The sequence below is a fragment of the Bos grunniens genome, chromosome 19 (assembly GCF_055505025.1).
Source record: "Bos grunniens cultivar Pamir isolate PY7600 chromosome 19, Bosgru_T2T1.0, whole genome shotgun sequence".
NCBI classification, from domain to species: Eukaryota; Metazoa; Chordata; class Mammalia; order Artiodactyla; family Bovidae; genus Bos; species Bos grunniens.
Genome location: NC_141183.1, coordinates 24,876,831 through 24,901,970, shown reverse-complemented (window position 1 = coordinate 24,901,970; position 25,140 = coordinate 24,876,831). Strand labels below are relative to the sequence as shown.

Below are 25,140 nucleotides of genomic sequence, written 5' to 3'. Positions count from 1 at the left end.
TCCTTCTCAGGAAGGAACTCCCCAGAAGCACCCCTTGACAGGGTGAACTAGCAACATGAGCTGACCTCTTACTCCCTGGGCCGAATGGTGTCTAATGGGGACCTGGAATCACCCTCAGCTTCTAGATGGAGCTCTATTAGCCTCCACCCCACCCCAGCGATAAAGGATCCTTGAGTCATCAAGTGAGGAAGCACTGAGGCAGGGAAGGAGAGAAAGACAAGTGGAGGGGACAGGAGGAATAAACCCTTTGGAAAAGTGTTTTCCAGTGCTTGGGACATGACATTTTCGATGGAGGAGGGCTGCTCTTTCGAAGCTACAAGGAAAGAGCCTCTGGGGTACAGGGACAATCTCTGTTTTCCTTGTATGGTCAGTGGGGACTGGTGGAAGGACCTTGAGTTGCATTCTGCTTTTCCTCCTGACTCAATTGTTGCACCTTAGATGAGCTACCTTGGTTTCTTAGGTCAGAAAAAGTGAAAAACTGAACCCAACTGGTCTCATAGCCTTGGGGAGTTATAGTGAGCCAGCACAGAGCTTCAGTTGTGGTTTCATGTCAGCTTCAGCAAGTCCTTGCAGGCTAATGCAGCCCCCAACCCCCAGAGCCCACTGCCCACTCGCCTGGGTGGTAGAGGCGGCAGGCTGCAGGTAGTCACTGGGACTGACAGCGGCAGTGGCAGCCATGCTGGTCTGTGGATCTGTTGGAAGAGAAGAGATGGAGTAATACTCATGGTGCTTGACAAGAACCCTAGTCTCCTGGCCTCAGATTTTCTTTTTGCCTCTATTTGCTGTTGCTTCTCCATGAGAGGTTGATGACCTTTCCCCACACTACCCTACTCAAAGTTAGCAACCCTACAAAGACCTCTCTTTCTCAGACTTAGCCATCCAGGCTGTGAGGACAGCTGGTCCTGCCTCCACTGGGCTGTCTTCCAACCATCAAAAAGTCTAGAAGAATGTAAAGATACCGAGACTATAAAAACATGGGCTTCAGTAACTAAGCGGTGCCACCTAATGGAGCCCTCTCTGCCAGGCACTGCTGACTCTCCCCAGCTAGACTGGAGCCCCTGTACGGTGGGCAGGGGCGTCTCCCCCAGCTATTCCTGTAGCTCTGACAAGGGCTTCTGCTCACGCCTGCTGTAACCAGATGCCAAGCCAGTCTGGGAGAGAAGCATCGCTGAGCTGGGATCTCTGACAAGAAGGACACATCCACTCCATGTAAAAGTCTAGATCGCTTTATGCTCAGCCTTTATCACATGAACACAATGGCCTAGGTATCGAGCTATATACATATATATAGAGAGCGAGCGAGCACGCATATGAATAATTACTTTAAATGAACTTATAGTTTTACATAGCATGATAGGCATGGCCCCATAGTATCACCGAGACTAGGAGAGTTAATAACAATGTAATGAGAATGAAAATTTCAAAAATCCTACTTTTTTTTATATGTGTATGTAATTCTATATATGAATACAGCAGTGAAAAAATCTATTAAAAAAAAGGCTAAAATGTTAAAAGCCATTATCTCCTGGTGGTAGATTTTTGCTTCATTTAAATAATTTTCCCCATTTTTCTGTATTTTCTCATTTCCCCACAATGAATATACTCTACTATACTTTCATTTTAAATAAGGAAAATAAAGAACGTTGAGCAAGTAATGAAGGAATCTCTACTCTGAACTTAGGTCTGATCTAAGAGAAACATTAGACAAGTAAAATGGAAATCAGGGGAATCTGAGACTCTAAGCCATCTTATAGTTTATAGATCACAAGAAAAAGAGCACCATGCAGAGAGTCAGACTTGTATACACCTCAGACCTTTGGAAAGCAGGTTTCAGGAAGTACAGAAACAAGAAGGGCATCACTCAGAGACGGGAAGAGGCAGAACGGCTCAGGCATTGAGCGCTGGGAACCACTCACAGTTTGGCTGGTCTCTGACTTCTCTTTGGGAGAATGATTCTTAAATGAGAAAAGGTAAAGAAAAGGTAAAGCAGCAAACTGCAGCCCAGGACAGGTTAGTAAGCAGGCTTGTCAATGCCTTAGACGGTTTCCAGGCCCCGAGGCCACATGAGCTGCACTCCACAGTAGGCAGAGACTTTGCAGCAAACTGTGTGAGGAGCCAGAGGGCAGCTCTGGGCAGATCGCACAGGTGGATCCTGAAACATTACAGACACTGATCCTCAGCAAAACCCTAGAACAAATGACTAAACAGCACTACTATTACTAAGGTAAGGAAGGCAGTGATCTCAAGGAATAAGCATGGGGTTGCTAAAACCAAGTCATACTGAACAAACCTGTTTCTTTTTTATGGGGTTTTGGATGGCTACACTGAGAGAGTAGTATACAAAAGCTCTGTATCAACAGGGCATTTGATGGAAACGGTCATAGTATTCTAATGAACAAGGCAAAGAACTACATGCAGGATAATAGTCTAGTTTGGGGGCTAAGCTGAACATGCCTCCACCTAAGCGCTGAGATCCAGTCTGTCCTGAGCAGTGTGCTGCTGTGAGGTCATCCAGGGTCTCCTGCTAGAGCTGGGTCTCCCAACCGGGTCGGCAGGGTTCCCCTCGGAGGCTTTTTCTAGCAGAAAGTTTTATTCTTGTGTTTTCACTGCGATGATCATCTTTTAAAAATGAACATACACTGGGACGTCCCTGGTGGTCCAGTGGTTAAGATTTCGCACTTCCACTGCCGAGGGCATGAGTCTGACCCCTAGTCAGGGCTAGGATCACGCACTGACTTGTGAGGCAGCCAAAAAAGAACATGTAACTACAGATGAGTAACTGCTGCGTAACCAAGATTCGCACATTTCTGGGCCTCTGTGAGTTGTGCACAACTGTACTGGTACCAAGTGGCACCACTCTAACTACATGGGCTTAAGACAACTTGATTCTGCACATTTAATTCAAGGCACATTTATGCAAAGTGATGGATGATGGCTCTTCAGAAGCCTCGGAGGACCACGTCGCTGGACACTAGAGACTGCAGGGTGGGTGTGCAGAACCCAAGGAGCCAGGGTGTCAAATCTGTGCTGAACGTACACTGACAGCAGCAATTTAGGTTCAGTCAACTTCTCCCCCCACCAAATGATGCTGCTGATTTTATTGGCTTTTCTTTAGTTATTGAATTAATTTTATAGGAACTACATCTATGAACTGATAAACAGATTATTATACATAATTACGGTAGGTTGCAGCCTTACAGTGTAAACAACCTAAGTTGACTGAAAAAACATCTTCCCTTTAGAGCAGTGTTTAAACTATTTAGACCATGAACCACAATCATAAAAACAATTTACATCAAGACCCAGTATATGCACATACACCCCCACATACTTCCCCGTCCTGTGCTCATGCAGTAAGAATTTCCTGAAATAAAATTTGCCCTTGCTACATGTGATGGGCTTTGATATTTTTCTACTCTATTTCACTTTTTTAAATGCCAGTTGTGACTCACTAAATTGGTTTTGTGCCCTACAGGCTGGAATCATGGCTTCAAAGCAGTCTATCCACCACCCAAGTTAGGGAAACCATGCAAAAGACCTAGAAGGCAAATTAACTTTATGGATGTCACAAAACTGAGGATTGTAAACACAATGGGTGTCTGTACGAGGGTTCAAAGAGAACTTAAAAAAACTGGTATGTGCAGTGCTTAAGAGCATGAGGCTCCAGACCAAAATGAGCATTCAGACTGTGGGACGGCCGGGGCATTCCTCTCCCAGCCTCAGCACACCACCTGTAAAACAGAGGTAAGGTCGTCCTGACACGATTCTAGGAGGCGTCAGTAATGAAAAATATTGAGCCTAGAGTGGGTAATCAATAAATGGTGGTTTAAACTTTGAAGTTGAGTAAACACTGCATTTCAGTTAAGAAGAGAAAAAAAATCACATGCATATAGGACAGGAAGACAGAGCTTAATCGTGTTTCTCAAGTGAAAAAGCCCCAGTGGTTTTGACTCAAAGTTATATGGGAAGCAACAGAACCTAGATGTGGTTGCCAAAAAAGCTACTGCAATCTTGGGCTGCATTTCCAAAAGTTCAGTCATAGAAAATAATAGTCCTCGTCTGCTCTGTACTGGGCCCCGCCTGGAGTGTCGGGTTCCGTCCTGAGGGATGTTTTGAAAGAGGGATTTTCAAGCGGAGCTTGAGGGCAGCTGTGGTGGTGACCAGGACACCAGAGCAGCAATATCCACCAGGACATCTATTCCACACATGTACTGAATGAGAAGAACCAAGACTTTGGGGTGGACATTTCAGTTTTCTAGAGGGGAGAACTTTCAAACACTGGGATCAGTTGCCTCTTGAGGTAATGTTCTCCCTTCTCTGGAGTCATTTAGCCAGAGGTGCGATGTGTGTCCCTCCGGTGGGGTGGGAAGGTGCATGAAATGATCTGATCTGAGAATTTAAATCTTTTTATAATCCTCAAACCTCACTGCAGATAAAAACACAGGATGAGTTGGTTGCTGGCAGGGCTGGGAAGGGCAGGCAGGGGCTCTTCCAGGAGGCTCCCCTGGGCTCAGGTTCACTTAGCTAAAAATGGCGAATGACTCTCCCTCTGACATCCCCTGTTATGAAACAGGAGGACACCAGGAAAGGATAGAGTGCAAACAAAATGAAAACTGGCCCAGTGCTTATTCACCTCCCTTTCCCATCCCTCTCCCTCTGCGGTCATTAGCACCCTGGAGTCAAAGTGTCTAGAGATTCCACTGGGCTGAGTGGCTTTTCAGTTAGGAAGTTACAGCAGAGTCCTGATGCCACTGCAGAATGAAATTCCAGGATGTGGCAGGGAGATGAGTCTCCATATTGGTTGTCCAGCTCCACAGCCCGGGGGCCACAAAGCTCTGCGAGACTCTAGGAGAGAAACCACTGGTTTGAGATCTAGATGAATACTTCAGGGGCCGGCCGGGGAGGAGAATGAAACCAACCAAGATGGTGCAGGGAGAACGCCCTCAGTCTGCGCTGGCGTCAGGACTCTGCTGTAACTTTCCCCTTTCCCTGTCTCATGAAGTTTTATGGTGATTTGCTATACCAGCAATTGCAGCTGTCTTAGGCTCCAAGGAAAATTTCCAAGGCTGTCACACAAGGCTTCCAGGCAGGGGTTGGGGGGTGTTCAGTGCCTGACGGGTCCACCCTTGATTTTCCTTTTCCCTATACTGGAAACCAACTTAATTCCAATTTAAAACCATGAGTGTCCCAGATCTGGATGAACATACGATAGTTCGTCTCCACCTCCATCCCTCCAGCTGTAGCTTCCTCATTCCTTGGCCAAACTTAGTGGAAAAGCTGCCAGCACCCTGCTGTCCCCCTCCTTTCTCACCTCCTCACTTGGACTTGCACCCCAGGTCTCTGCTGATACTGCACTTGCCAGGCCACCAGGGGCCCCCTCATTGTTAAATTCAACGGACCCCTGACCCTTTGACCATTTCCTCCTCTTGAAATCCCCACAGATTTCCTCCTACCTCTCCAGCCACCTATTCCCTTTGTGTGTGGGCTCCTTTTGCCATTCCTTCAATACGGATGTTCCTCACTAACATCTTCCCCACCCAACACCCATTCCAGAAGTGACTGTGCCCACTCACATGGCTTCAAGTACCTTTCCCAGGCTGATGAGCCCTAGGTCTATGAATGGCCTACACATCTCCCCTCTGAGTGGTGGACCAGTACCTCCAGCCCTCTGTGGGCTTTTCACCCAGGACTGCCAATGCTGAGCTGTTACCTGGGCCCATTCTCTTCCCAGCCTGCTCATCCCCAGTCACCACGGGCCTCCTTCCAGATCCCTGAAGAGCCTCCATCTCTTCCCAGTTCTCATCCCTGCCCTGTCCTTGCTCAGAACTTTCTTCTCTCTTCACTAGCTAACATGACTCACCCTTCAGATCTCAGGCTGGTTTTTTTTCCCTCAAAAGTCCACTGTGTAAAAGGCATGTCATTTCCTCAGAGAGGCCTTCCAGGAGCCTTGAGATGAGGTTAACTCCTCTGGTAATTCACCATTCATTAAATCATTATGGGCTTAATGTCTCTCTTCCACACTCATGGAAATCAGGGGGCTCAGGTCTGTTTTCACTGCTGAGCCGCTACATCAAGCCTATTACACAGCACAGTGACACCAGTGCCTGAAGGCTGAATGGATAATAAATATTTCTGGTTACCCAGACGCTCTTCCGGTACTTCCAGAGTTCCATCCTCATCACCACCCAATCATCAAGTCCTCCTGGGTCTGCCTCCTAAATATGAATCTCTCTCCATCTGCCTTATGCTAGAGTTAACCACCTTCAGCCCAGCCCGAAATACGGCCCAAAGCCTTCAAGATGGCTCCCTAGCCTCTGGCCTAGCCACCTCTAATCCAGCCTCCACAATCTTGTCTGAACAATCTTTTAAAATGTAAATTCACTCAACTACTCCCCCAGATTAAATCCTTCAATCAGTTCAGTTCAATTGCTCAGTCGTGTCCGACTCTTTGCGACCCCATGAATAGTAGCACGCCAGGCCTCCCCGTCCAACACCAACTCCCAGAGTTTACTCAAACTCATGTCCATCGAGTCGGTGATGTCATCCAGCCATCTCATCCTCTGTTGTCCCTTTATCCTCCTGCCCCTAATCCCTCCCAGCATCAGGGTCTTTCCCAGTAAGTCAACTCTTCGCATGAGGTGGCCAAAGTACTGGAGTTTCAGCTTCAGCATCAGTCCTTCCAATGAACACCCAGGACTGATCTCCTTTAGGATGGACTGGTTGGATCTCCTTGCAGTCCAAGGGACTCTCAAGAGTCTTTTCCAACACCACAGTTCAAAAGCATCAATTCTTCAGTGCTCAACTCTCTTCACAGTCCAACTCTCACATCCATACATGACCACTGGAAAAACCATAGCCTTGACTAGACAGACCTTTGCTGGACAAGTAATGTCTCTGCTTTTTAACATGCTATCTAGGTTGGTCATTGGAGAAAGCAATGGCACCCTACTCCAGTACTCTTGCCTGGAAAATCCCATGGACAGAGGAGCCTGGTAGGCTGCAGTCCATGGGATCGCAAAGAGTCGGACACGACTGAGTGACTTCCCTTTCACTTTTCACTTTCATGCATTGGAGAAGGAAATGGCAACCCACTCCAGTGTTCTTGCCTGGAGAATCCCAGGGATAGGGGAGCCTGGTGGCCTGCCGTCTATGGGGTCACACAGAGTCGACACGACTGAAGTGACTTAGCAGCAGCAGCCAGTACTCTTGCCTGGAAAATCCCATGGGCAGAGAAGCCTGGTAGGCTGCAGTCCATGGGGTAGCTAAGAGTCGGACATGACTGAGCGACTTCACTTTCTCTTTTCACTTTCATGCATTGGAGAGGGAAATGGCAACCCACTCCAGTTTCTTGCCTGGAGAATACCAGGCACAGGGGAGCCTGGTGGGCTGCCGTCTATGGGGTCACACAGAGTCGGACACGACTGAAGTGACTTAGCAGCAGCAGCAGCAGGCTGGTCATAAATTTCCTTCCAAGGAGTAAGCGTCTTTTAATTTCATGGCTGCAATCACCATCTCCAGTGATTTTGGAGCCCCCCAAAACAAAGTCTGACACTGTTTCCACATCTATTTCCCATTAAGTGATGGGACCAGATGCCATGATCTTAGTTTTCTGAATGTTGAGCTTTAGGCCAACTTTTTCACTCTCCTCTTTCACTTTCAAGAGGCTCTTTAGTTCCTCTTCACTTTCTGCCATAAGGGTGGTGTCATCTGCATATCTGAGGTTATTGGTATTTCTCCTGGCAATCTTGATTCCAGCCTGTGCTTCTTCCAGCCCAGCGTTTCTCATGATGTACTCTGCATAGAAGTTAAATAAACAGGGTGACAATACACAGCTTTGACATACTCCTTTTCCTATTTGGAACCAGTCTGTTGTTCCATGTCCAGTTCTAACTGTTGCTTCCTGACCTGCATATAGGTTTCTCAAGAGGCAGGTCATTTGGTCTGGTATTCCCATCTCTTTCAGAATTTTCCACAGTTTCTTGTGATCCACACAATCAAAGGCTTTGGCATAGTCAATAAAGCAGAAATAGATGTTTTTCTGGAACTCTCTTGCTTTTTCCATGATCCAGCGGATGTTGGCAATTTGATCTCTGGTTCCTCTGCCTTTTCTAAAACCAGCTTGAACATCTGCAAGTTCATGGTTCACATATTGCTGAAGCCTGGCTTGGAGAATTTTGAGCATTACTTTACTAGCGTGTGAGATGAGTGCAATTGTACGGTAGTTTGAGCATTCTTTGGCATTGCCTTTCTTTGAGATTGGAATGAAAACTGACCTTTTCCAGTCCTGCAGCTACTGCTGAGGTTTCCAAATTTGCTGGCATATTGAGTGCAACACTTTCACAGCATCATCTTTCAGGATTTGAACTAGCTGAACTGGAATTCCATCACCTCCACTAGCTTTGTTCGTAGTGATGCTTTCTAAGGCCCACTTGACTTCACATTCCAGGATGTCTGGCTCTAGGTGAGTGATCACACCATCGAGATTATCTTGCTCATGAAGCTCTTTTTTGTACAGTTCTTCTGTGTATTCTTGCCACCTCTTCTTAATATCTTCTGCTTCTGTTAGGTCCATACCATTTCGGTCCTTTATCGAGCCCATCTTTGCATGAAATGTTCCCTTGGTATCTCTAATTTTCTTGACGAGATCTCTAGTCTTTCCCATTCTGTTGTTTTCCTCTATTTCTTTGCATTGATCGCTGAGGAAGGCTTTCTTATCTCTCCTTGCTATCCTTTGGAACTCTGCATTCAGATGCTTGTATCTTTCCTTTTCTCCTTTGCTTTTTGCTTCTCTTATTTTCACAGCTATTTGTAAGGCCTCCTTAGACAGCCGTTTTGCTTTTTTGCATTTTTTTTTCTTGGGGATGGTCTTGATACCTGTCTCCTGTACAATGTCATGAACCTCCATCCATAGTTCATCAGGCACTCTATCTATCAGATTTAGTCCCTTAAATCTATTTCTCACTTCCACTGTATAATCATAAGGGATTTGATTGAGGTCATACCTGAATGGTCTACTGGTTTTCCCTACTTTCTTCAATTTAAGTCTGAATTTGCCAATAAGGAGTTCATGATCTGAGCCACAGTCAGCTCAGATGAATTTAACTCAGATGACCATTATATCTACTACTGTGGGCAGGAATCCCTTGGAAGAAATGGAGTAGCCATCATGGTCAACAAAAGAGTCCGAAATGCAGTACTTGGATGCAATCTCAAAAACTATAGAATGATCTCTGTTCGTTTCCAAGGCAAACCATTCAATATCACAGTAATCCAAGCCTATGCCCCAACCAGTAACGCTGAAGAAGCTGAAGTTGAATGGTTCTATGAAGACCTACAAGACCTTTTAGAACTAACACCCAAAAAAGATGTCCTTTTCATTATAGGGGACTGGAATGCAAAAGTAGGAAGTCAAGAAACACCTGGAGTAACAGGCAAATTTGGCCTTGGAGTACAGAATGAAGCAGGGCAAAGACTGATAGAGTTTTGCCAAGAGAACGCACTGGTCATAGCAAACACCGTCTTCCAACAACACAAGAGAAGACTCTACACATGGACATCGCCAGAGGGTCAACACCAAAATCAGATTGATTATATTCTTTGCAGCCAAAGATGGAGAAGCTCTATACAGTCAGCAAAAAAATCCTTCAATAGTTTAGGCCAAAACAAGCTGCCCCTCCCTGACTACCTCCCCCCTCCCCACCCCCAATCTCTCCTACTTTATCTCTTGCCCTTTCAACTCTCTCCACAAACATTTCAGTTTTTTCCATTTCAGGAACTACAACACATTCTCACCTGGAGCCTAAGCACACTCTCTCCCATTTGTCTGGCCAACTCCAGTCCTTCTTCAGAGCTCATGTGTAGCCCTCCTGACGTCTGGGGCAAGTGCTGCCCACGTGTGAGGCAAGTGCCGCTGCTCTGTGCCAGTGTATATGCACCATGGGACCTTCACAGAACTTTCCCCCCGCAACAGGGCACGGAGCGCAGCTCGTTCTAGAGCTCTTTCCATAGGCTGCCTCAGGGAGCACCACGTAACAGGAAGAAGCTTCAGACGGGACCCTGGAGCCCTGGCCATCAGACCGGGGGTTGTTTCACTAGTCTTTCACTGGAGAATACTACTCTTGAGCCAGGGAATGAGAGAGAAGGGAAACAAAGAAACACAACTGAGAAAGAACTTGGCTCAAATTCCACAGCCAGGCCTTGGGGGTACTTGTTTTTACTGTGTCGTGGGGTCTTACCACCCTAACTATGGCTTTCTTGGCTATCTGCTATGCTATTTCCCCTAGAGGAATTTCACTCTGTGCAAACAGTTCTTCTGTGGCTATTTTGGTCAGCTCACCTGGGCCTGAAGCCAGCAACAGTTCCTAGGCCCAGTCCAATTGCCTAGCCTGGAAGAATTCAGAGCTGGTAAGGGAAAGACTAAACCATAGCTGGTTTTAGGAAACTAAGCTGGACCTCAAAGGGAGCTAAGAATGGACTGAGAGAGAAAGGATCAAGAAAGACTCTAAAATACTCTGAGCAAAAAATCCAACAATTAGAATAATCATATAAAAGAGATCAGTAGAAGGAATTTCATTAATTTTCATGAAAAGAGAATAGTTCCAGGTGTGGCTATTGCCAGAGGCAAATAAAGATTGCAGATCCTGTCTCCACCCACTTATTGAGCCCTCCAGTCTTCTCCCAACTTTGACCTCAGCCTCAGCCCACGTGTGTGTCCAGAATTTCATCAAGAAGACTCCCTTTATCAGCCAAGATCCATTATTTCTCTCCTTATCGAACAAAACTCCTCGCAACAGCCACTGTACTTGCTGTCCCTCATTGCTCTCCTTCCAGTCTTTCTTGAACCTGTTCCAGCCAGGTTGCCCCTTTCCATCCACACCACAAAAATCACCTCCCCACCCCTCCACCAGGGACCTCCACTTTCCCAAGCTGGATGGTTAATTCTTAGATCTAGGCTTGTGTTATCTGACAGTTGGCCCCTCTTCCTCCTTGAAATAACATCTTCACTTGGCTTGCAGGGTGGCCTCTTACCCCTCTGGCTGCTTCGTCTAAGATTCCTTGGCTGGGTCTGTCTCTCAAATTCTAAATGCTTAATCTGCTCCAGGGCTCAGTCTTAGGTCCTGTTTTTTTTCTGTCTACACCTGTTTGTTGGGGGATTTCATCTAGTCTGGTAGCTTTAGAAACCAATCATATATATAGGTTCATACAGACCTAGTCCGGGCTTCCCTGGTGGTTCAGTGCTAAAGAATCTGCCTGGAATGCAGGAGACACAGTTTCGATCACTAAGTCGGCAAGATCCCCTGGAGAAGAATATGGCAACCCACTCCAGTATTCTTGCCTGGAAAATCCCATGGACAGAGAAATCTGATGGGCTATACGTTCCATGGGATTGCAAGAGCCGGACACAACTTAGTGACTAAACCACCACAGTCCTGATGACTCCTAAACATGTATTCAGACTTGTATATCTTGACTGCCTACTGTTATCTCCACTTGGATGTACTGGTAAGCAACTCAAACCTGCCCTAGCCCCAAAAAGGGCTCCTGTTAGCTCCCTAATTCCGTGCCTCCTTCAAACTTCCCCGGGGCAGTGAATGGAACTCCACTTTTTCAGCTATTCAGCCCTAAAACCTTGGGAGTCACCCTCGATCTTTCTTTTTTCCACTCTGTGTTAGTTGCTCAGTCCTGTTGGACTCTTTTGTGTCCTCATGGACTGTAGCCTGCCAGGCTCCTCTGTCCATGGAATTTTCCAGGCAAGAATACTGGAATGGGTAGCCATTCCCTTCTCCAGGGGATCTTCCCGACCCAGGGACTGAACCCGGGTCTCCGCATTGCAGGCAGATTCTTTACTGTCTTAGTCACTAGGGAAGCCCACTCTCTACTTGTCAAGAAACACTTGAGCTCTATCTTCAAAATATATACAGAATCTGACTGCTTTCACAACCACTTCTTTTTATTACCCAGGTTCAGGTCCCCATCATCTCTCGCTTGGATAACTGTGAAAGTCTCCTAGCTGGGCTTCTGACTTTGTCCCTGCTGGTTTTATTCTCAACCAGCATCCCGAGACCCATCAAACTTAAATGCAATCCTGTTACTCCTCTGCTCAGAGTCCCTGCTACTGCTATTGCTGCTAAGTCGCTTCAGTCGTGTCCGACTCTGTGCGACCCCATAGACGGCAGCCCACTAGGCTCCTCTGTCCCTGGGATTCTCCAGGCAAGAATACTGGAGTGGGTTGCCATTTCCTTCTCCAATGCATGAAAGTGAAAAGTCAAAGTGAAGTCGCTCAGTCATGCCTGACTCTTAGCGACCCCATGGGCTGGAGCCTACTAGGCTCCTCCGTCCATGGGATTTTCCAGGCAAGAGTACTGGAGTGGGGTGCCACTGCATACTATCGCCCAGTCAAATTAAGAGTCAAAGTCCACACCACAACACATAAGGGGTCCATGTGACCTCTCTGACTTAGCTGTCACTCTCTCTCACTCACCGCTTAGGCCATGCTGGCCTCCCTGCTATTCCAGTACATGCCAGCTAGGGCCCCTCTTCAGGGCCTTTGTACTCACTGTTCTCTCTGCTTGAGTTCTTACCGTCTCCCCTCCACAGATTGTTGTTTAGTCGCTAGGTCATGTCCAAATCTTGACGACCCCATGGACTCCCCAGATTAAGCCTGGCTCAATCCCTCCCATCCCTCCTTCAGGGTTTTCTCAAACTCCCTTCTCTGACAGCCCTACGTAAACCATACCCCTCATGTTCTCCTGTCCTCTATTCAGTTTTCCCCTTAGCACTTCTTATTGTCTGATATCCACTAGTTACTTCATGTCTTCTACCAGATGTACCTTCCTTACCTACTGGCAAGGAAGACACTTCATATATAGAAAACCCACAGATCTGCATGTCCTGGCACTAGGTGCTGGCATCCACTCACCAGGTCAGCTCAGCCGATCCAATCGCAGAAGGAACTCAAGTCTGCCGGTCACCTCACATGGGGACAAGTCTATGTGTGGACCAGCACAGTCGAGTCTTTCTCCTGGACAGAAACCTCAGACGTGCACCTCATCACTACACACCAGATGCCGCATCTCAATGCCTCTTTCAATGAACAGGTACTGGGGAGAAATTCTTTCACAAGTGAGTTAAGACGATGCGGGTCCCTGCTGTCTGAAGACCTCTTATCTGTCTCCACCCTGCAGCTCTCTCCTGAAAATGGGACCGTATCATTTGCTAGCTCGCATCCTATCAGACTGGAAAGGACCCTAGAGAAGTGAGTGGGGACATGGGACAGCCAGCAGGGGGTGGTGAGAAAGAGTCCCAGGCAACGGTACAAAAATACTGGGCCTCAGAACACTGCCAAAAACAGGAAAGAAGAAACCAAGACACACTTTTTCCCCTCTAAAGAATATCATTATGTACAAACTTTATGTACATGCTTTCTCTGCTTTGACACATTTGTGAGTCACTCTGTACATTCGTCTGGGACATAACTGGTTAAAGTTAGTGGTGACTTCATTTCCCCTGGGACGAGACAGTCACCATTTATTCTTCTGATGGCTGGGAAATGTTTGGGTCTGTTCTGAGGCTAGTCTGAGAAGACTTCCAGTTAGACACTAGCTGGGGGCAGAAATAGTCCACATCCAATCACACGGCCCTGCCTGCCGTCTCTTCCTCCCTATTCACACCCTCTGAAAGGCGGCTTTGTGGTTCCACCGAGTCCCCTAGGAGAGATAACAAACACTCCACAGAGGAAGCTCTAGAAAGAGGACATTTGGGAGTGTGCAGGCCAGTGCCTGCTGCTTTCTGAGCCGTTTTCACTGCGTGGCTGGGATGAAGAGACCACCTAACAGCCTCAATCATGGCTTGGGGACAGATGCATCCAGTGAGGTGGGGCTTCTGGCTAGAGACAACATGCAGTGCTGATGCGGAAACAAACTGTAGCTCAGGGGAATGAGATGGGCAAAGGGAGGATTCCGTTGGGTCTGCAAGCACCTTCTTCCTGTGCCAAACAGCTCTGACGTCTCAACGTTGCTTGGAGTTGCTCACAGAGGGTAAACTGAGAAGCAGCAAAACTGAGCACTTTGTTCTTTGTACTCCTCTGCTCCTGAGCAGCACTCATCTCCCAAGAGCACGCCAGCTTGAAGGCCAAGCTGATGAGAAGCAACCCCCCAGGCCAGTGGGGGCCTCAGAATACCCAGGAGAGTGTAAGCCAGACGAGCAGTGGAAGTGGCAGCGTCCCCAAGCTGCCAGAGCTGATTCAGCTTGCTTCTGGGCTCGCTTCTCACCTTGAGTGAGGCAATACAAAAACCCGTTTTCCATTTCGGAATCCTGTCAACTGGAACAAATCCACCAGTGGGAGCATCTTCACAAGGGCAATCTCTAACCTCTTTCCTACTCAAACAGATAGTGCCCTTGAATTAGCACTGCCCCACATTTTCACCTTCTTCATTCATCTTTCCACCCAGCTTCAACAGACAACTGGCAAACTGACAGCAAAGTGAGACCCTCCCCGCCCTGAGGTCTCCAGGAGAATGCTGCTAGCCAAGGAAAGATCTGATAACCGAAGAAGTAGTTCTTAACAGAGAAAAGTGACTCTGAACTATGTTTCAGAAATACAAAGATCTAAGTGCTGACTCTGTGTAGAAAGGAATAAAGAAAAAGTTCTTTTTCCTTCCTTCAATAGAAGGAAGTCACTTGAGGAGATCCATGTGGATTCAAAACAAAAGCAAAGCAAAAACAAAAAAGCATCAACAAATGCATTCCATAATGATATCCACTTCTTAGCCCATCTTGGCCTCCAGCCCAGCTGGTTTAGAACTTGCTGGGAAGACATTCACAAATCCAGTTAAGCTGCTCAAAGGGAAACTCCAGATATAACACCCAATACACTAATAAGAAAATACTAGAGTGCCTCCGAATAGATTTTGCTCTAAGTCTGCAGCTCACGAAGTTTCAGATTGGACAATGTAATCATTTAAACTCAGAAGTACTCATATCTCTACATTTTCTGATACTCTATGCACCCTTTAAAGCAGTTTTTCTCTGCACCTTTCATTCTGTGGCCATTGTCTATCTCCTGCAAAATAATTCCTAAATTTTTCAATCTCTCGACATAAAGCTTCCAATTTGTGTGTTGACAGAAAACAAAGGAGGTAACATTACATCTTAGAAGAATATGTTACATTTCATCATAGAAATGTGGGTGAGCAAGGTCTATAAGATTGCTAAACCCAAGCCAACACTAGGGTCTACTGGTTAGCTGCAACAAGCTTAAATGTTTTCAAAAAGGCCTTGGTTGGGCAATCCTTGCGTAAAGCAAGCTTGTGAATGATCATATACCTATAGCGAAAGCAACTGTTTAGGCTACAAGAGACTGTGCAACTTCTCCAAAACGCTACTATTCACCAACAGAAGAACTAGAAATTTCAAGGCCAAAGATATCAAAATGAATTGTCCTCTCTGCTGTTATGCCAGGAGGCTCCTTTACCCAGACATTTGCCAGAATCTTCTTAACGCTTCTTCTCTCCTCTGACAGGCCTGCAGAGGCCCAAACTTAATAGAATCTGAGAGAAAAGAGCCTATCGGTCTATAAGAAGCCAAATAGTGAGGCCAAACTCTTTCTCCTGGCATCAGTTCTCCCTGCAGAGCTGTGAAGTGACGCTCCAATGATGAACTAACTCTACTTGGGTCTCCTTGACAAAGAGACCATGTCTTTACAAGCCTAGCCCAGAGGGTTCATAATTATGTCAGACCAGCTTTTTTTTTTTTCTCATTGTTGCTGCTTTTAAACAAAGAGGTTAAGCCTCTGTATAACCTAGTGGAAGAACCAGAATTAGAAAACTTACCAATCACCCCAGCCAATGAGAATCCATTTCCAACAGGTATTAATGCCTGTTAGAAGCCACTGGTCTGACAGAGTGTGGTCCACTGGAGAAGGGAATGGCAAACCACTTCAGTATTCTTACCTTGAGAACCTCATGAACAGTATGAAAAGGCAAAATGGTAGGATACTGAAAGGGGAACTCCCCAGGTCGGTAGGTGCCCAATATGCTACTGGAAATCAGTGGAGAAATAACTCCAGAAAGAATGAAGGGATGGAGCCAAAGCAAAAACAATACCCAGTTGTGGATGTGACTGGTAATAGAAGCAAGGTCCGATGCTGTACAGAGCAATATTGCATAGGAACCTGGAATGTCAGGTCCATGAATCAAGGCAAATTGGAAGTGGTCAAACAGGAGACGGCAAGAGTGAACATCGATATTCTAGGAATCAGCAAATTAAAATTGACTGGAATGGGTGAATTTAACTCAGATGACCATTATATCTACTACTGCGGGCAGGAATCCCTTAGAAGAAATGGAGAAGCCATCATGGTCAACAAAAGAGTCCGAAATGCAGCACTTGGATGCAATCTCAAAAACGACAGAATGATCTCTGTTCGTTTCCAAGGCAAACCATTTGATATCACAGTAATCCAAACCTACACCTCAACCAGTAACACTGAAGAAGCTGAGTGGTTCTATGAAGACCTACAAGACCTTTTAGAACTAACACCCAAAAAAGATGTCCTTTTCATTACAGGGGACTGGAATGCAAAAGTAGGAAGTCAAGGAACACCTGGAGTAACAGGCAAATTTGGCCTTGGAGTATGGAATGAAGCAGGGCAAAGGTTAATAGAGTTTTGCCAAGAGAACGCACTCACTGGTCATAGCAAACACCCTCTTCCAACAACACAAGAGAAGACTCTACCCATGGACATCACCAGATGGTCAACACCGAAATCAGACTGATTATATTCTTTGCAGCCAAAGATAGAGAAGCTCTATACAGTCAGCAAAAACAAGACCAGGAGCTGACTGTGGCTCAGATCATGAACTCCTTATTGGCAAATTCAGACTTAAATTGAAGAAAGTGGGGAAAACCACTAGACCATTCAGGTATGACCTCAATCAAATCCCTTATGATTATACAGTGGAAATGAGAAATAGATTTAAGGGACTAAATCTGATACAGTGCCTGATGAACTATGGACGGAGATTTGTGACACTGTACAGGAAACAGGGATCAAGACCATCCCCAAGAAAAAGAAATGCGAAAAAGCAAAACGGCTGTCTGAGGAGGTCTTACAAATAGCTGTGAAAATAAGAGAAGCGAAAAGCAAAGGAGAAAAGGAAAGATACAAGCATCTGAATGCAGAGTTCCAAAGAATAGCAAGGAGAGATAAGAAAGCCTTCCTCAGCGATCAATGCAAAGAAATAGAGGAAAACAACAGAATGGGAAAGACTAGAGATCTCGTCAAGAAAATTAGAGATACCAAGGGAACATTTCATGCAAAGATGGGCTCAATAAAGGACCGAAATGGTATGGACCTAACAGAAGCAGAAGATATTAAGAAGAGGTGGCAAGAATACACAGAAGAACTGTACAAAAAAGAGCTTCACGACCCAGATAATCACGATGGTGTGATCACTCACCTAGAGCCAGACGTCCTGGAATGTGAAGTCAAGTGGGCCTTAGAAAGCATCACTACGAACAAAGCTAGTGGAGGTGATGGAATTCCAGTTCAGCTAGTTCAAATCCTGAAAGATGATGCTGTGAAAGTGTTGCACTCAATATGCCAGCAAATTTGGAAACCTCAGCAGTAGCCACAGGACTGGAAAAGGTCAGTTTTCATTCCAATCCCAAAGAAAGGCAATGCCAAAGAATGCTCAAACTACCGCACAATTGCACTCATCTCACACGCTAGCAAAGTAATGCTCAAAATTCTCCAAGCCAGGCTTCAGCAATATGTGAACCATGAACTTGCAGATGTTCAAGCTGGTTTTAGAAAAGGCAGAGGAACCAGAGATCAAATTGCCAACATCCGCTGGATCATGAAAAAAGCAAGAGAGTTCCAGAAAAACATTTATTTCTGCTTTATTGACTATGCCAAAGCCTTTGATTGTGTGGATCACAAGAAACTGTGGAAAATTCTGAAAGAGATGGGAATACCAGACCACGTGACCTGCCTCTTGAGAAAGCTATATGCAGGTAAGGAAGCAACAGTTAGAACTGGACATGAAACAAGAGACTGGCTCCAAATAGGAAAAGGAGTACGTCAAAGCTGTGTATTGTCACCTTGTTTATTTAACTTCTATGCAGAGTACATCATGAGAAACGCTGGGCTGGAAGAAGCACAAGCTGGAATCAAGATTGCCGGGAGAATATCAATAACCTCAGATATGCAGATGACACCACCCTTATGGCAGAAAGTGAAGAGGAACTAAAAAGCCTCTTGATGAAAGTGAAAGACAGGGAAAAAGTTGGCCTAAAGCTCAACATTCCGAAAACTAAGATCGTGGCATCTGGTCCCATCACTTCATGGGAAATAGATGTGGAAACAGTGGAAACAGTGTCAGACTTTATTTTGGGGGGGCTCCAAAATCACTGGAGATGGTGATTGCAGCCATGAAATTAAAAGATGCTTACTCCTTGAAAGGAAAGTTATTGAAAAGCAGAGATATTACTTTGCCAACAAAGGTCCGTCTAGTCAAGGCTATGGTTTTTCCAGTGGTCATGTATGGATGTGGAAGTTGGACTGTGAAGAAAGCTGAGTGCCGAAGAATTGATGCTTTTGAACTGTGGTGTTGGAGAAGACTCTTGAGAGTCCCTTGGACTGCAAGGAGATCCAACCAGTCCATCCTAAAGGAGATCAGTCTTGGGTGTTCACTGGAAGGACTGTTGCTGAAGCTGAAACTCCAATGCTTTGGCCACCTCATGCGAAGAGTTGACTCATTGGGAAAGACTCTGATGCTGGGAGGGATTGGGGGCAGGAGGAGAAGGGGACGATAGAGGATGAGATGGCTGGATGGTATCACCGACTCGACGGACATGAGTTTGAGTGAACTCCAGGAGTTGGTGATGGACAGGGAGGCCTGGCATGCTGTGATTCATGGGGTCGCAAAGAGTCAGACACGACTTAGTGACTGAACTGAACTGAGAAGCCACTGGAACACTGACATCATCAGCCCAATTGATAGGCTGTCTAACAGATTCGCCCCCTTCATTGCACACAAGAATTTAAAACAAAACAAGACACTGCAGTTATATTCATTATTGCAGACAACAGGTTTCTTTATGCTATCAAATCTAAATTACTCCTATGGTGTGGATTCTACCATCATTCCCTTCAAAGCCTACGAGCTGGCCAACACCCTAAATGTTCTAGCCTGAAAAATCATCCAAAATACCAACTCAACACTTAGTCCTCCACTGTCATACTTAATGCCTTCCGAGGTACAGCATGCAAGGTTACTGCATGCCAGTGTACTGCCCAACAGTCATCACTCTTCTATCTGCAATCAAACCCGTGTAATGGTGACCATGGGTCAATTCACTGTTTAAAGCGGATTTACCAGTTCCTCCCTCCCTTTCTCTAAGAAAGCAACAGATAAGTGAGCAAGAAGTAGTCTCAGAAGAAGACACAAACTTCGGGATAATATGCACTGAGAAAAGCCAGACTGAGGCGCCCTGGATCAAGTTAATTAAGAAACAATTAAACACGACAGTATCTTGGAATCAAAACCAAGGAATGCCGTGAGGACAGGTTTCTCAACTGCTCAGAGGAGAAGACACAATTCCTTTTCATCTAAAATTAGAAAGCCACCCAGAACATAAACCAAGAAGCATGGGTAGAAGGCTGAGAATCATAAGCTAGCAATGGGCATGGAGGTGGGGTGGAGGAAGAAAGTAAATATCCATATTGTTTTACTTCTTCTGTTATTCATTAGGTTTGCTCCTGGCCTTTGGGATTCGGCAGTTCCACCCTCCCCACACCCATGGGATATCAGGCAACAGGCTGGGAGCTCTGTCCACAAGTTCTTAAACGTCTCACAATTCTGCTAAGCGTTGGCAGATATCTAGCTGGAAGCTCAAAGATGCAAGTGAAAATATTAAAAGGTTTCCGCCCACTCCTCAGCCTAAGGCGAGAGGTCATCTACTTAGGGAGTGCCCTTGTGTGTCCTGATACCATCTCTAGACTTTCTACCCAGAGAACTACGTTGGCTTCCACGCCCATCAGTGCCCATGTGTTGGCGCCGTCGGAATTTCAAGTATTCCCCCGCCCCTCTCTGCAGTCGGGAGAACACTGAATCGCTGGTGGGCACCTAGAGTCAGAATGCAAGAGGGTCCCGGAACACAGGACAAGCGCACAGGGAGCCGACCGCCTCCTCAGAGCAGACCCAGGCAACGTCCCCGGGCCGGGAAACACTCAGGTGGGCCGGCGACCAGGCAGACGGGGTGCCAGGTTTGCCCTGGGTGCCCGCTCCTCTCGCCAGCCCCGGAAGCGCCTCCCTCCCGCCTAGCGGGCTCCGAGGGGGCGGGGAGTCGAACGCCCCCTTCCGGGTGCCTCCGCCTGGCTGGCCAGCCCCGCTCCTCCTCCGGGCGGGAATCCTCCCTCCCCGCCCCTACCGGAGCCGGGCCCCGGCGCCAGGTCCGGCCCCAGGGGGGAACCCCCAGTCCCGGCTCCCTCTCCCTGCGGCCTCTGCCCGTCTTCCCGACCCTTGAGAGCCGGGAAGACCCCGCCGGCAGCGGTCAGGACCCACCGCTCATTACGACATCTTCCTCCCTGGCCTCCGCCGCCTCCGCCGCCACCGAGAGCCTGACACCGCCCGCCTAGCACCCGCCAATCCCGGAGCCTGCCATCGCCCGAGCGACGGCAGCGTTCACCAATAAGAGCTCGGTACATTGGGGACCGACAGCACTATCAACCAATCAAAGAGAGGCATCTAGAGCGACGTTGGTTTGGCCAATAGACCTGTGAAATGTCACTGACGGACGGTAGAGGGCACCAACCGGAAGCTTACTGAAGAGTGAACGACATGTTCGCCAGCCAACTGAAGGGAGGCAAAGTCCCACCTACCAGGTGGTTGATGGACAGCAACAGGAAGCTAGATGGGGAGGGGCTTAGCTAAGGAGTGGTTTTGTATTGGTCGTGGTTGACCTTCCACCCACCTTTAATCCAGAAGATGAGTGATAGATCTGCCCTAAAACCAATCAAAAGTCCTCAGGGTGAGGCCGACAAATGCCCTATAAATAGAATCTACTTTGATCCTAAATCCAGCGTCGCCCTGGTGTGGTAGGGGTGTCTCGCACTTCTGCTGTTCAACCCGTTGCCTGGTGAGTTGAAAGCCACCAGCCTTTTATTCAATTTTTTATCTTTCATCGCTTCTGAAGAGGGAAGTGAGCCTCCAGGCGACTTTGTCAGTGAGACATTGGCAGCAGGCACAATAGCGGGAGTTGGGGCTGCGTGACACTTCTCAAAGTATTTTCACCGTCTCAGTTCAAATCCCTCACAATCCTCTCCTGGTTATTGCATCAACCTGCCAACGTGGGCATCAGAATCACCTGAAGCTCTCTAAAAGATTCTAGGACTGCCTCTTGTGTCCGGCGCAAAAAAATGCATTATAGAAATATAGACATTATAGACAGAAATATGCATTCTAACGAGCGCCTCTGGTGGACAGAATTGGCCTCTGCCCCCACTTACCTCCTTGAATGAAGTGCTGTTAGTACAGCACTTGGCAGGCGCGACCTGGGTAGGTTTATCTTCCCTATAAGATGTGTAACTTTGGAACGCGTTAGTGAGAAGGAATCCACTCTGGTGTCAGACCAGCCTGGGTTCGAAACTCGCACGGCCTACTTACAAGAGAGGTAGGGTACCGAAACTCCGTGCATCTTAATGTCCTCATCTGTGAAATGAGGCTGCTCACACCTACACCTTAGAGCAGGACTTTACTTTTTTTTTTTTTTATCATAACCCCACAGTGAGAAATACATTTGCATTCTCACCCAGTACACTTATACTCCTGTGAGTGTATGATAAAATTTTACAGAAACAATACTTACCCTTCCTACCATGATCCACTGATGTTTTCTGTCTTGTCCTATCTTTTTCTTTCTTCCCTCCCTCCCTCCCTCCTTTCCTTTTTTTTTTTTTTAAATATTGAAGTCTAGTTGATTTACAGTATTGTGTTAGTTTCAGGTGTATAGCACAGTGATTCAGATATATATATGTGTGTGTGTGTTTGTATTCCTTTTCAGAAGGAATGTATTCCTTCTGAAATACATACACAGTGTGTGTGTATTCTTTTCCCTCATAGGTTACTACAAGTTACTGAGTATAGTTCCCTATGCTATACAGTAGGTCCTTATTGGTTATCTATTTTATATATGCATGCATGTTCAGTTGCTGAGTTGTGTATGACTCTGCGACCCCATTGACCAGGCTCCTCTGTCCGTGGGATTCTCCAGGCAAGAATACTGGAGTGGGTTGCCATTTCCTTCTCCATGGGATCTTCTCAAACCAGGGATCAAACCCACATCTACTGCATTGGCAGGCGGATTCTTTACCACTGCACCACCAGGGAAGTTGTTATTTTATATATAGTAGTGAAAGTGTTAGTTGCTGAGTCATGTCCAATTCTTTGCGACCCTGTGGACTGTAGCCCATGGGGGCTCCTCTGTCCGTGGAATTCTCCAGGCAAGAATACTGGAGTGGGTAGCCATTCCCTTCTCCAGGCGATCTTCCCAACCCAGGAGTCATACCCAGGTCTCCTGCATTGCAGGCAGATTTATTACCATCTGAGCCACCAGGGAAGCCCTATGTGTATATGTTAATCCCAACCTCCTCCTATTTTATCCCTTCCCTTACTTTCTTTTCTTGATCATGACCAGCAGTTTGAATAACATTATCATGAAGGGTTGATGTAATAAAATACAGAGCAGTATGCCCAGTATATTGTAATTGTTGAATAATTGTTACTAGTCTCTTCCAGGCTATCCCTTTGAAAAAAATAGGACTTCCAAAGAATTCACTTTTTCAGTTAAGATCCTTCATTGGCTCCCTTCGCCCTTCTGGATAAAAAGTCCATACTCCTTTCTAGGCAAACAATGGCCTTCACACTCTTTGTGTACCTTTCATGTTTCATCTCCCTCTGCCATCCTATTCTCTTTCCATAATCCTACCTTTTTGCCTCAAGAAAAGGTTCCACAGTACCTAAACACATACTCCTCTATTTCCTGTCTTACTTTTTCCTTCCTTTTTCCTGGTAAACTCCTATGCATCCTTCAAGAACCTGCTCCAAGTTTGATCTCCTGCTAAGCCAGAGCCTTTTCCTTCTCTGGGCTGTTCTTGGCACAGGCAAAGGGCTTCACTCTCTCACACTGCATTACCCACTTTCATTCTTCTGACTTTTGACTGTGGACTGCCGTGGAAGTTTTGAGGCCAGTACTAGAAGACTGGCAAGAAATGTATGCTGAGCTAAAGAATGAATATTTGCATACAATTACATCTACATATGACTTGTTTATGTAGACCGTACATTCTGTTCCCATGCCATTATTCAAGGTAAGATTGCTTCACTTTTGAGCCAAGGACTCCACCCGGGTTCCATGAGTCAGCTACTTTAGGGTGCAGGGATTTGAGGGGCGAGGTGGGGTTGAATTTCCTGCTGGGCTGCTGCCAAACCTCTTGTGAGATGAAGGCTGGGGCTGCTGTGCTTCTTCCACCCCAGAAGCCCCGTCATGAAGCCAGCAGAGCAGGAGGGATTTGCATGTGTGGGTAGTGGGCAGGGTGCAAAAACTCCGAAGAATTTGGCAGCAGTTTTGAGTAGTTTAAATGGTTCTTTCCTTTAAAGACCACCATGTTTCTTGTTTCCACCAAAGGTACAGCTGAGGAAGGGGGTACCTGCCATGGAGAGGACCCCCTTGTACTTTTGCCTGGACCCTTGGAGTCTTTGAGCCTCACTTACAACACACTAAAGCCATCACACAGTTTCTCTTCCCACAGACCGCTTCCCACAGATGGCCCCCAGACTCTACAGAGAGGACAGGCAAGGTTGCCAGCTCCTAATGCCTGCTTTCCCCTGGCTGCTCTTTAGATTCACTGCTGCTGCTGCTAAGTCGCTTCAGTCGTGTCCGACTCTGTGCGACCCCATAGACGGCAGCCCACCAGGCTCCCCCATCCCTGGGATTCTCCAGGCAAGAACACTAGAGATTGTTTAATAAATTCTAAACCATGGCCAAGAAAATCAGTATCTCTGGGGGTGCAACCCTGGTGAGGGTATTAAGTTCCTCAGGTTATTCCAACAGGCAGCTAAATTAGAGAACTGCTTGTCAGCCCAAAGATGTTTTCTGGTGGGGGTCCTCAGGTAAACCACTATGAATAGTCTATAACCTCCACCTGTACCCATTCCTGTCCCTCTTCCTGAGTTTCTCCCCTGCCCATCCTACCTGCTTCGATCTCCACAGAGCCAGGGCAGACAGGTGGTTCCAGCTGCAGGTCTCAGCATCAACCAGGAGAAGAATCTCTTCCATGGGTGCGTCTGGACATAGCTTCTCCTTTGGTGATACCTGCCTTATTTCCAACCACTTTCAGCCTCTTCCTGCTCTAAGTTGTCACTTTCTCCCCATTTCTAACTTGTAAAGTTAACCTTTTCTCCACCGCTAAAGTCCCTCTATTTGTCTTGTCCACCACAGCACCTTCCACTCCCAGCACATTGCTTGATATATAGCCGGTGCATGGTACATGCTTGTTGACTGACTGAATGACTGTGTCTGGAGGAGTCCTTGGGCCTAGAAAAGAAAACAAAGGCCCTTGCTAAACCATCTAACTTCCGGGAAAACAAAACCGAACTTTTAAGTCCCACCCTGGTGCTCCGGGCTGGTTGCATCTACCTGGGACTTAACCACCCCCTGCCCAAAACTTCCCGCCCCCTGTTCAACTACAAATGCCATCTCAACCAAAGATTACCCAAAACGTCCCGCCTGATAACATTTCCCTTATCACTTCCACAAACCTCCCTTTAAATATGAAGCCTCCCTGATCCCTCTGGCGCTCAGCCTTAGGCCGACTGTCGCCCCTCCTTGCCTGAATAAAGGTAACCTACCTCCATTGAGGTTGTCTCTCCTTTTCTGCCTCAGCTGAACTATACCTTCCATTTTTGGTGCTGAAACCCGGGAGAGGGCACGGCACTCCTGTGTCCTGTCGCTCTCGCTCACTCGCTCGCTCTCGCTCTCACTCTCCCTCTCGTTGTTTCCCCTGTTGCTGGAATCTGGAAACGTGAACTCACTTTCTGCCAAGGCTCATAAGTTCCCCTCAGGGATGCCTAGTGCCTT

General features: G+C 46.8%; 1 protein-coding gene and 1 long non-coding RNA gene across 4 annotated transcripts in view; one reads left to right on the top strand and one right to left on the bottom strand.

Annotated features, from left to right (window-relative positions):
• Positions 1-20,614, bottom strand: part of SP2 (Sp2 transcription factor) — a 31,370-nt gene extending 10,756 nt beyond the window's left edge. Inside the window, exons 1-2 of one of the 3 annotated variants that reach the window (XM_086358013.1) lie at positions 20,568-20,614; positions 616-692 (exon numbers count right to left, since the gene is read on the bottom strand). In XM_086358013.1, the coding sequence (XP_086214139.1) occupies positions 616-692; positions 20,568-20,574 (84 nt within the window). In that variant the 5' untranslated portion in view covers positions 20,575-20,614. Of the gene's footprint in view, positions 1-615; positions 693-12,919; positions 13,175-20,129; positions 20,255-20,567 lie in introns of those variants that run through there. The other 2 variants (XM_086358014.1, XM_086358015.1) reach the window with 2 other exon arrangements.
• Positions 20,615-21,071: 457 nt separating this feature from the next.
• Positions 21,072-24,916, top strand: LOC147351778 (uncharacterized). The gene is made up of 3 exons (XR_015147679.1): positions 21,072-21,141; positions 24,274-24,341; positions 24,502-24,916. It is a non-coding gene; the product is annotated as an uncharacterized LOC147351778 (long non-coding RNA).
• Positions 24,917-25,140: the final 224 nt, after the last annotated feature.